Source organism: Megascapheus bottae, chromosome 9 (genome assembly GCF_031878675.1).
Source record: "Megascapheus bottae isolate mThoBot1 chromosome 9, mThoBot2.hap1, whole genome shotgun sequence".
Taxonomy (NCBI): Eukaryota; Metazoa; Chordata; class Mammalia; order Rodentia; family Geomyidae; genus Megascapheus; species Megascapheus bottae.
This window is the reverse complement of record NC_143517.1, coordinates 16,923,476-16,935,877: the sequence shown is the minus strand read 5'-3', so window position 1 is coordinate 16,935,877 and position 12,402 is coordinate 16,923,476. Positions and strand designations below refer to the sequence as shown.

The following is a 12,402-nucleotide window of genomic DNA, read 5'->3' as shown; positions in this document are numbered from 1 at the left end:
GATAATTGTCCAATTGGCCACTTGGGCCCCAGGCTGTTCATTAGTATGGTAGAACTTTTATAAAGAAAATATATAGTTCTACATATAGTCCGTTTACAGGGAAAAAACCTTGCAATCCTGTATGTGATATGTAGGGTATGACTTTGATTTGGTTGGAAGTGACTGTACCTCAGAATACAAGTGAATGGACTGTGGTAGGGAGGTATACATGTTGTATAACAAATTAGCACATTTAAATAAAGAGCTTTCCAGGTGTTATACGTGGTAGCACACACTACCTGTGAGATGAGGAGGATCACAGAGAATAACCCATCTCAACAAATTAGCTGGGCATAGACCTGGCAACATTGTGTACCTACAATCGCAGGTGGTGGAAATTATAGGTAGGAAAATGGATGTCTGAGGCCAGTCTCAAGCAAAAAAAAAAAAAAAAGGGCAGGACCCAGTGAGGAAATCAGGGAAGGAGGTTCTAGTACTCCCCTCACCCCCCACCAAGTACAAATTACACTGTAGTGTAATTATACAACTTACACTGCCATTGTTAATTGTTTATTTAAAAAGTAGTTGTTCAGTACCTGCTAGGTAAAAAACAAAAAAAAGTGCTGGGAGAGTTAGGGACAGCAGAAAAATGAAGAAAGCTGATAGTTAACATTCTTTTCTATATCATATACTAGATACTTTACATTTCCTGAAATTTTATTCAATAATATGGCTTTTTTCATCCTCTTCACGTTTTACACTTCTAGAATGAACAAAGTGTAATTGTTTTCTCCCTCCAACTCATTGTTGACTGGGACACTTTCTGTGGGGATGACAAGTTCCTTGGGTCTATCCATGCTTCTTTCACATCTCTTTTTTTTATTAAAGAATTTATTAACATTTATTTTTACATCATAGTTCAAACGATGTATTTAATAAACAAGTATTCAAGAAGGGAATCTATATACAATCACTGGCACTTAGATTTTAGAACATAATTAAAATTAGGCTGAGGGTTTGTATGTCATAGATACATATTAATCTATGTAATAAAACATCATGCCTATAGAATCATAGATTTTTCTGTCTATGTAGTTGTGTTTATATTTTCCATACCATGTCCGAAGCATTGGGTATGTAAATATTGAGTCCTCACTCTTGTACTGTTTGGATTCTAATATCCACATATTAAGGATTTTGTTCCTTTGGTCTTGTCTCACTCAAGAACATGATTCGCTCTAGATTTATCCACTTCCCTACAAATGCCATTATTTTATCTTGTCTGTTGGCTATATAGAATTCCTGTGTGTGTGTGTGTGTGTGTGTGTGTGTGTGTGTGTGTAAACATTTTTTGTATCCACTCATCTGCAGTAGGGCATCTGGATTGTTTCCATGACCTGGCTCTGATTTTTAAGTAGCCCCCTGTCTCCCACCTTTTATCTTAGATCCCTACTATGGGCAGAGCATACTACCTCCATAGCCTTATCTGGAGGGCTTTATGTGGAATCCATTTAAAGGATTCTGTTTTCCTAGGCCACAAGTTGTTTTAAATCTCTTTTTTTTTTTTTTTTTTTTTGGTTCAGTTGTGGGACTTGAACTTTGGGCCTGAGCGCTGTCCCTGATCTCTTCAGCTCAAGGCTACCACTCTACCACTTGAGCCATAGCGTCACTTCCTGTTTTCTGGTGGTTAACTGGAGATAAGAATCTCAAGGACTTTCGTGCCAGGGCTGGCTTTGAACCTCAATCCTCAGATGTCAGCCTCCTGAATAGCTAGGATTACAGGTGTGAACCACTGATACCCAGCTTTAAATCTTAACATACAGTATCTAAGGCTGATGTGGGGTAGGGCAGCTCTGCTTTGTAAACAGCCATTGCCAAAAGCTATACACAAATGTGCCTCCCAACAGCCTGTTTGTCCTTTCTGTAAAATGCCTGGTCTCATCCCAGAAATATCCCTTTTCTGCAGGCTTCAAAGGCAAGTCCAAACCTAATCTTCTGAAGCAGGAGACAAGCAGCCTTGCTTGTGGATTGCGCATTCTCTTCCGGATGTACATGGATGAAAGCCGAGTCAGTGCCTGGGAAGAGGTCCAGCAGAGGCTTTTAAAGTAAGATCTTGACTGATTTCTGCTTTTGACCCATGTGACTGGGAAAGGAACAATGACATAACCACAAAGGAAGCTAATCTTTCGGTCCTGGAAGTTTCTATTTCACAGCACCTATAGATGTGCTTCCCCTGTCATAGTGGGGGTGGGGTGTGTGTGTGTGTGTGTGTGTGTGTGTGTGTGTGTGTGTGTGTGTGTGTGTGTAGGTACAATCCTGCAGCTTGAAGTCAGGGCCTTAGTGCTGTCCCAGAGCTAGTGCTCTGCCATTTGAGACATAGCTCCCCTTCTAGTTTTTTGGTAGTTTAGTGGAGAGAAGAATCTCTTGGAATTCTTGCCAACACTGTCTTCAAACCACAATCCTCAGATCTGAGGCCCTGTGCAGCTAGGACTACAGGTGTGAGCCATTGGTCTCCAGCTCCCCTCTTTCTTGTTAGCATGTATTAGTAGAATAGGCCAGTTTTATTGGAATAATTCTATAGTTGCATAAAAGGTACTTTAAACAAATCCATCAGATTTACCCCTCTATATATCCCCTTCATCTCTTATCCCCTTTTTCAGTGTTGTGTTTTATTCTGCTATCTTCATATGTATACTTATACATGTAACATAATGTACACATATAATGTACTTTTTTTTGGTTGGTCACGGAGCTTGAACTCCGGGCCTGGGTGCTAGGCTAGCACTCTACCACTTGAGCCACTGCACCATTTCCCATAGTGTACTTCTTTTAGTAATAAAATGACATTATCTGCATATAATTTGACTTCTTCTTTCCCCATGTGAATCTTCTATTTCTATTACCTTACTACTCTAGTGAGGAATTCCAATATTGCCTTGAATAAGAATGGAAAGTAGGCATCTTGTCTCATTCCTGACTTTAGAAGACATTTTGGTTTTTCTCTGTTTCAAGGTGATGTAACTACCAAATTATATACATCCTTTCCTGTGTTAATGTATGTTTCTTCTGTTCTTTTTAAAGCTTTTAGCCTGAAAGGATATTGAATTTGTCAGAATCCTTTCTGTATTGAGATCATTTTCGTTCCTGATTCTGTGTATTGTTTACTGACTTAAGTGTTTTAAGCCATCTTTGCATACCTACAATGAAACCAACTTGATCATATGTATGATCTTTTGAATTTATTTTGTAAGTATTTATTGAAAGTGTATTTTATTGTTACTGTGTCCTTATCAGATTTTGGTTTGAGGATAATACTTCAAGTAGAAGAAGTTTGCTTCTCTTTCTGTCTCATGGAGAAATTTGTGGAGTATTGGTGTTATTTCTTCTCTCTGGATCTGGTAGAATTCAGTAGTGAACTCCTCTGATCCTGGATCCTTTTTGTTGTTGGGACACATCATTTTCAATCTTGTTTGCTATAGATCTGCTGGTTTATATCCTCTCTGTTCAAAGTTGATAGGTCAGATACATATAAATGCTTAGACTAGATTATTGATATCAGTGCTTATAGCTGTTAACTTGTCTGTACTGCCTTTTCTATATCTGAAAGGCTACAGTAAGTTGTGATTTCATTTTTATCCTTGAATTTATTTATGTACTTCCCCCACAAGCATTGACACCTGAGCCCATACCTTGTATTTACTCAGCTTACTTGCTTACAGCTGGCACTCATCACTTGAGCCATGCATCTTGCTGGTTAACTACAGATGGTCTCTTGGATTTTTCTGCCCAGCTGGCTTTGAACCTCAATTTTTGATCTCATCCTCTTAGCTAAGTAGCTAGAATTACAGGTGTGCGCCACTGGCGACCATCCTCATTCATGTACTCAAATTGAGCATTTTTTTCACTGCTCTTTTGAGTTTGTTGTGTAAAATTTTATCCACTTGATTCATTCAAGTCCTTTATTGTAGAATAATTTTAGAGGTGACATGTTGCCTGGTTTTTCATATTATGTGCATTTCTACATTGGCATTTATGTATCTGAGGCCAAGTTGTCTCATCACCTGTAATTTTTCAGTTAACATACATTCAGCGATCGGCTTGATGGATAGTATATTGTAGCTGGATTGAGATGCTGTTTCTCACCACTGGATTGGGAGCATGGCTCAGTAGCCAAATATCCTTTTTTTTTCTTTTTTGGTGTTGAATTTGGCATGCTTTTATTCAGTCTGTTTGAACTGAGAAAAATCTTCAGATTCTCTCAAATGGGCAGAAATCTGCCTAAGAGCCAACAGAATATTACAGAATTTTTTGTTCTGATTTACAGAGCATTCTCTTCCCAATGGAACTACAGTCCAAGATGGCAAATGCACAATTTCCCATTCTGTGGGTGGTGAACTAGGTCCCTAACTGTCACCCTTAAAGTGCTAGAAAGTGATGTGTTCTTCTTCCTGTCTGGTACCAGGCAGTAGAAAATTCTGAGAGGAATTCAAAAGGCCCTTACCCAAATACCTTCCATATCACCCCTCAAAAGCTAGACTGCCAGTGATTCATCCATTATCTCCGTATTCTTCCAGTGTTGTAGCACTTCCACTGTAGAACCCTCCCCTCCTTTGTGCTGCGATGTGCTTGATGACCCATGGTCTCTGTATGTACCCTGCTGCTCCCCACTGCCCCCACTCCCTGTGTGTACTCAGGGGAAGCAAACATACAAGCAGGGTGCATTGGAGTGGAGGGTGCTAACAGGGCATTGATTAGAAGCCAACTGACAGACCTACTCACTGCCTGCTGATCTCAGTGCTTCCAGACCCCATCTGGCACTCACTTCTGTGTCATGAGAAGAGGCTGTGAGGAGTTTCGTGATCCAGAGGGACTGGAACTGTGGACCCAGTATTGAAGTGTTAGCAATGACAAGCAGGGATCAGTTCCCAGGGCAGGCCGCAGTGCTTACACCTCCTATCTAACACTTCATCTCCCTGTGGGGGAGAGAAGCTATGGGTGTCATGTGATTGAGAAGATCAGGGTCCAGGGCTCTAACTTACTTTAGCAGTCAGCACTGGCAGCCAGGGCTTGGAAGTTGAATGCTAAGTCAAATACAGGTTCACTGTTTTGTTTGCACCCTAAGAGCAAGGGAGTGGAAAAATGTCTTTCTTCACTCATGCTAGCCTTCCACACCAGAGCTGCCTGTATCCTACAAATCCCAAACTGGGCTTAGGTCTCGTGGAAGGTGTGGGTTTGTCCTGCAGTTAGAACTGCTGTTTGTCACCAGGGCCATCTGTGATGGTGTCTTCAGCTTCTTAGGAAGCAAGGGAATGGCATGGAACTGTTGGCTGCTTTTTGTTGAGGCCGTTTCATAGTTCCTGACAATCTTCCTTCCTTCAGAACTCTCTCCTACTTATCTGACTCTTGTTATTCACAAAAATTGTAGAAACTTGCCAAATTGTAGAAACTTGCCATCTTCCAAGGACTAGTATCTTTTTGCTAAAGATAAGGTCTTTGTTGTCTAAGCTGCCAGGAACAGAGTCAGCTCAAGCAGTCCAGGTGCTTCATCTTCCTGGGTCACTGGACTGCAGCTGTAGAAGGCTTCAAGGGAGTAGAGTTCATGTATAAACAGATCTGTCGGCATACAGGTCGAAAAAGAAAGCTTTATCTGTAACATTCAGAAGCTTTAAACTGTGATTAAGAAGATCAGATCTTTAGAGCATTCCTTTGTGAAAATTACTTTGTTTCAGAAAATCTTTGAAGATTTTTTTTATTCTAATTTTACTTCTGGACAACTAAAATTTAAAAGTAGACTAAGAATGGGACATGCTAATTAGAACTATTACTGCCACTTACATACTTTATTTAAATTTGTATTCTCGGGGATAGACGTTCTCAAATTTATATATTCATTCTCTCCATTTGTACTGACAAGACCTTTGTGTTGAAGAAGAGTCTGAAGTCTCGTTATTTATCAGTTAGGAAAAGCCAGGTCCGTTCAGATAAGGTTTGTGAATGTGCTTTCACACTGGCTTCAGATTTAGTGAGCTGAGCAAATTAAGAAAATGTGCATTTCCCTAGAAATAGGATTGGATTAATTTTTTTCTAATTTGAAAAACATAAATGTAAATGTTAACATTCTTGTTAATGTCCAGCACATTCATGACTATTGTTCACTGGCCTTTTTGTCTTAATTGTTCTTTGCCAGTGAGTACAGACTGTATACAAGTAAGATAAAAGCCTTCTCTTTTGCAGTGTCTGTAGTGAAGCACTAAGTTACTTTCTCACGCTCACATCAGAAAGCCACCGGGAAGCATGGACGAATTTGCTGCTGCTGTTCCTCACTAAAGTTCTAAAGATCAGCGATGACAGGGTGAGTGTGACGCGGCCTCCGAAGCTCGCCCATGCCAGGAGTTGATGTGAGGTCCCAACCCAGGTGCTGCTTCTACTGAAGCATACAAGGCTTTGTTCCCAACCCACACAGTCCTCACTCACCATTGTTCTACAATCGGCTATTCTACAGAAGAGTCAGATTTTTATTTTTTTGGCAGTACTCAGGGTCTTAGGTTGCTAGATTAGCTTTCTCACTTGAGTCAGAATCCTCTTAAGACACACCTGTAGCCCCTGACATTGAAATTCTTATTCTAATTCCTTGTGTCACTGACACTCCCTGTGTTGAAGTAGCTCTCCAGCTCACAGCAGGCCTGTGACACAGTTTGTGACTCCACCTGACCAGAACCTCTAGTGAACAGGCTATGAACTCATCATGTTTAAGTCTACAAAGAGGTAAAATACAGCTTTTTTTTTGTGCCAGTTCCTGGGCTTGAGCGCTCAGGGCCTGAAAACTGTCCTTGGACTTTCTCAAGGCTAGTACTCCAACAACTTGAGCCTCAGCACCAATTCCAGCTTTTTCCTATGTATGTGGTACCAAGGAATCAAACCTGGGTCTTTGAACATGCTACGCCAGCACTCTACCACTACGCCAAATTCCTGGCCCCAATATAGCCTTTTATAGCAATAAATATAAGTGCATATTTAAGGTTTTTGAAAGTACACATTTCACTAAAACACGTATAGCATCTTACATGTAAAACAAGTTGATGTGACCCCTGATTAAGTTTGAAAAACCCACTCAAGTGGCCTGACAGGGAAAGATCACTCCTGTCCTGTGCAAGCAGGATGTGCTGTATGGCACTCCATGCTGGGTGAGCTTGTCTTCTGCTTTTAGCTGTGTGGTGTGCTGCTTCCTGCAGTACAAAGAAGTGAAGGAAAGAGGACAGACTTGTGCTCAGAGACTGAGTGTATATAAATTGTGCTATAAAAGTGGTCTTTTAATATAGCTTTGCCTAAAGAATGCTTACATATTTTATATTGCAGGTTTAGGCAGAAATTACAGACTATTAAATTGTAATTTTAAAATTTAAAGAGATTTAGTTAACTCATAATTTTTTAAAGAAATTTTAAAATACACGAAGTATGAATTATCATCTAATCCTGACATAAGAACTATGTTAATCTCTGTGCCATTCCAATTTTAGCTTCTTAGTTTTCCTTATTTCCCAGGAAAAACAGATGAATGGCTTTGGGTTTGAGTCTTGGGTTCTTAGTCTTGCTTCATGCATGTGCATGTGGCTTCTCAGGGTCTGAGCACTGTTCTTGGACTTTTTCAAGGCTAGAGCTTTACCACTTGAGCCTCAGCACCACTTCTGGCTTTGTCTATGTATGTGGTACCGAGGAATCGAACCCGGGTCTTGGTGCATGCTCGGCAAGCACTATACCACTAGGCCAAACTCCCGGCCCCATGTGCGACATTTTTAAAATTCCATATCTGAACAAAAGGGTTTCAATGCTAGGATTCAGGTTGTGTGTACAGTGCATTTTGACCAGTATCACCCCATCCACTCCCCACCCTCGTTACCTAGTTCATTGTATTACCTAGTGTACAGTGAATATAATAACTGGACTTATTCCTCCCGTGGGATTCATCAACTTTAGCAGTTTTGAGTTGGTACTGGGGTTTGGAGTTTGAAACCAGGGTATCTTGCAAAGCGGAGCCACTTAAGCCACACCTCCATTCACTCTACAACCCACAAAGTCACTGGTTAGCCAGTGCCTGCCCCCACATGCTCTAAAGGAAGTTTTAGGCTCAATGGATTGCAATGGAAGCAACTAATGGAGAATTTTATCTTTCCCCAGTTTAAAGCTCATGCGTCATTCTACTACCCTCTCTTATGTGAAATTATGCAGTTTGACTTGATTCCTGAACTGCGTGCTGTACTTAGAAGATTTTTTCTACGAATCGGAGTCGTTTTCCAAATATCACAACCACCTGAACAGGAACTTGGAATAAACAAACAATGATGGGAATGTAATATTCTGTTGACGTTTACATCCCTCTGCATCCCTCTGTTCTTTCAAAGGACCCTGGAGCTGAGGTTTCCTACCAGAAAATGGTCTCTCTGAATTACAGTGTCTGAGTTACTGGTAAATATGCTTACAACTAGAACTCAAACTTGGAACACTCCATCTAGTCCCTTTAGCAATCTAGTAGATTCTGTCATGTGGGCTCATGTTGAGCTAGAAAGCCTATGTAAACAGTGTCAGCTTATGCTCAGGGGTCCTTGCCTGTCGTCTGAGGCAGGGAGAGCCCTACATATTTTTGGCAGGCATGGAAGTAAATTTACCCAAAGAACTACAGATGTAAAGTTTGAACTTCTGCAAGAAGTACAACTCAGGAGAGCTGTATTTTGAAGGATAAAATGTTTATAATTGGGGGTGGGTGGGGGAGAAAAATTATTGTTCATGGTAAGATATTTAGCAACTATGGTATTCTTATTCTAAAGATTGTTTGCACACTCAGGTTACCTGAGATACTGGTAATCATCCTTCTGTGAAAAATGTACAGAGCTGCAGGTCTGTAATATAAAAAATCTTAAACATAGACTTCTTCCTGCACTGTTTTATTTTATTTCTTTATTTTCTTATCGATTTGCTAAATACCCATATTTTGTCAGATGCACTAAACATTTGGGTTGAACTTTTGTCTTTATTTCATGCCCTGTTTGTGGGGGGTGGTAATTGAGTTCAATGTGCTCAGAAGCTGTTGTCAAGATGAATAATGGGAGTGAGGACATGATGGACAAAGGTAGAAAATATCCCTACTGACAATAACTACCTGTAATATACTTCTCTTAGGGCTTTTACAGATGAGCCATTAAAATAGAATGATCCTTCATGGACTGAAACTTGAATCACTGCAAAATGAATCTTGCTGTCACTTTTCTTCTTTTGGGTGGTGGGGCTTGATGTAGATTTACTCTTGTACACAGAATTTAATGTTGGATATATTAAAATAACCAATCTGGCATGGTTTGGGGAGGTTAGACTTACTGGAAATGTACTCATACTGTGAATTGTGCTCTAATGGTTAAAAAAAGACAAGACTGTCAAGCATTCCGTATTAACAGTGGATGTAGAAATTTTCAGATGGATAAAATGTATATGGTACAGATGTAAAGTTTTTCTATGTAAAAAATTCTGTACAACTTTCTGTACAATATTGATTCTCATCTGGCACATTCAAATCAGGTTATAGGTCAATAAAATTTTTGAATAATTTCATCAATGCAATCAAAACCTGTGTAACCCGCAGCTCCATGTTTCATCAATTCTTTTAGTCTTAACTAAAAATCTAGACTACAGAAAGGATATTGCCAGCCAGAATGATGCTTTTGTTTTCTAGCTTCTGTTTGGCATTATATCCTTTCCCAGTCCTTTGCTTTCTTGTGACTTAGGGCATTTTATAATCATATTTGCTTAATTCCCCTTTGGGATAGCTTGCAAAATGATAGTATCGTATGTCCTAGGAATCACGTCAGTGTATAGTATCAAAAATGTGGAGTATGCCAGTTAATTTTTAAGAGGATTATACTAAAAAATGAACACCCATAACTAGATATAGATACTTCTCTATATTCAACCTCCCTTCCATGCCTCACTTAGATAATGAAGAGTTAACTGAAAAGTGCAGTTATATGGGTACCATATGTATTACTGGCAAGACATGACCAGGGGTTAAGAGCTAGGTTATCCAACTTCAGGTGGCTGGAAACCACTGTGACCTTCTAAACTACATCATCAGGACTTTCTTCCCAGGTGAGACATAGGATCTCTTAAGATACACGTAATAGAATAGGCAAAATTCCAGAGAAATTTCATAGTTTTGTCTGCCTGTCATTGGAAACAGAGAAGCTTGCCTGGGTAGGGTAGTATTAACTGTCTTGGTGCATGCTGAGCTGACCTCTAATTCAAGTAAAATTTACTTCCCAAATTCTGAATGTTTGCTTTTTCAGAACTACTGCTTAGTGATATACATGGGCCCGGGGTAGTAGGACAAAGATCCCCAATTCCAGGTAAAATAAGAAACTGACACTGGTAATAAAAATAAAAATTTATTTCTGTCAAGTAGTGAGATCATGTAAATAACTCTGAGACTGTGCCTTTTTTCATAACTATAAAAATAAAATGGAGGCTGAAAGAGGTAATATTAGTGCATGGCTCATGAAAGAAAATAATCACAGCTCCTTCAATTTCCACTGAATCAGTAGCTACAAATGACATGAAAATAACTAGCTCATTTGAGTCCCTTCATTCATACATCAAACAACAGATGTGTTTACTAAATGAATCATTTTTGAATGGCGATAACAATGGTAAATGTGCAAGAAACAAAGTACATTCTTGTTTTACAGTACTATTGAGACATGTTTTATTCACCTTAAATGACAAGTAGACTTTAATGCACATTTGGTAGTTGAACCCAAGAATTCTTAACCATCGTAATTTATGGCAAAATTGTGCAAAAATAATTTATACAATTCTATTATGTAAATCAGTCACAGCTTTTATGTACACCATATACATCATATACAGCATCAAGAATAAAATAGTTTATGTACGGGTGGAATGCAATTAATTTTCAGGTAGGGGCCCAAAACAGGGCATATTATTTAAAAGGTACAGATTTAACATTCCTTTTACCTTAAAAGGCACTACTTAGTCCAGTGAAGATTTATTTAACCGTGTGCTGTAGACAGACCCTGCCAAGTGAACGTCCCTGGCTTTCCTGGAACCCGCTGCTGCTCCTGGGAAAGCTGCTCTGCCATGAAGCGTTTCAGGGTTTCTGAGGTCCCAGGGCGGAGCCAGGGCTCAGTTGCTACAGAGGCTGATCCATCATCACTCATGTGTTTCATAATGTCATCAGGGTCAACTAGTGAACTCTCATCATCTACAGGAGGCAAGACATGGATCAGGTACCAAACACAGATCTGTAATCCAACCCTTTCAATTCTGTATGTCCCCACAAAGTTACATTTCTGATCTGTGTTGTTTTGTCCTGTTTCAATGCTTTCCCACCTTCCCCTTATAGAGGTAGGGAGCAGGCCCAAGGGGGCCAGATGTGCAGGAGGCTGACTACAAGGCTAGAAGCATAGCCTATCAAGAGACTCAGGCTACCCCATATTAAGTTCACTGATGCAGGCAATCTTATTTTTTATCTATTACCTTGAGGAAACACATATATATACATACGTACATACATACATACACACACACACACACACACACACACACAAAACTATTGAATTTCACAAACTTTGGGGGCTATTTGTCCCACGTATAACATTACTCTATGCAAACAAAGTCATTTGGGAAAAACATGAGTGGAAATAAAATTACTTAGTAATTTTTACAACTAATTTCAGAAGGCCATGTCCCCTGTTTTGTCTTTCATTGCATTTGCTTGTACTCAACTTCATTTTATCTGTATTTGTACTCAACTTCACTTATCTGTATTTAACTTATTAAGTATAATAATAGGAAAATCTGTCTTCCTACCCTGTGATGTCAATTTCTTTTATTAAAAAAAAATTACATCTCCTGGTCTGTGAAGGATTAGCCCAGCAAAGGAATATGAGCAATCAGTTAATGAGCAAATCAATCCATATCGTACCTCAAAGCTCCTGTTTGAAAGGACAGTGTTAAAAAACAGTTTAGACATTGAACACCTTCTCAAAAAGAATCTTAAAATATTCTATCCTCTGTCAACTTAAAATAATATCTATATTTGCTCACTTTATTGATACTAAAGGAGGGAGGATACCAAAGAAAAGGTTTTCAGTATTCATGGGAAGAAAATGCATTTTAGCTGAAAAGCCACTCTTCTCTAATACTCCATTCATTTGGTGTGAGATGGCTACTTGGAAAATATTACAATGTAGTTTAATAAACCAAAGAATATTGTTCAAACAGATCACTAGTTATTTGTTAAATGTATTTTACTAATATAAATTGTCCTGTTAGCACATTATCATTAATAGCGTGATGTAGAACATAGGTAGAGAATGTAGCGGCTGTCTTAAGTAGCTGTCATGTCCTGACAGGGTT

The 12,402-nt window shown here is 39.3% G+C and overlaps 2 protein-coding genes across 3 annotated transcripts in view; one reads left to right on the top strand and one right to left on the bottom strand.

Moving 5' to 3' along the window:
- The window catches only part of Arfgef1 (ARF guanine nucleotide exchange factor 1), a 121,663-nt gene extending 112,084 nt beyond the window's left edge, over positions 1-9,579 (top strand). For both annotated transcript variants that reach the window (XM_090338910.1, XM_090338911.1), the window contains exons 37-39: positions 1,946-2,084; positions 6,214-6,331; positions 8,155-9,579. In XM_090338910.1, coding sequence (XP_090195036.1) covers positions 1,946-2,084; positions 6,214-6,331; positions 8,155-8,319 — 422 coding nt within the window. In that variant the 3' untranslated portion in view covers positions 8,320-9,579. The remainder of the gene's footprint in view (positions 1-1,945; positions 2,085-6,213; positions 6,332-8,154) is intronic.
- Positions 9,580-10,390: 811 nt separating this feature from the next.
- The window catches only part of Cspp1 (centrosome and spindle pole associated protein 1), a 112,472-nt gene continuing 110,460 nt past the window's right edge, over positions 10,391-12,402 (bottom strand). The window contains exon 30 of the mRNA XM_090338915.1: positions 10,391-11,245. Within this exon, the coding sequence (XP_090195041.1) occupies positions 11,034-11,245 (212 nt within the window). The 3' untranslated portion in view covers positions 10,391-11,033. The remainder of the gene's footprint in view (positions 11,246-12,402) is intronic.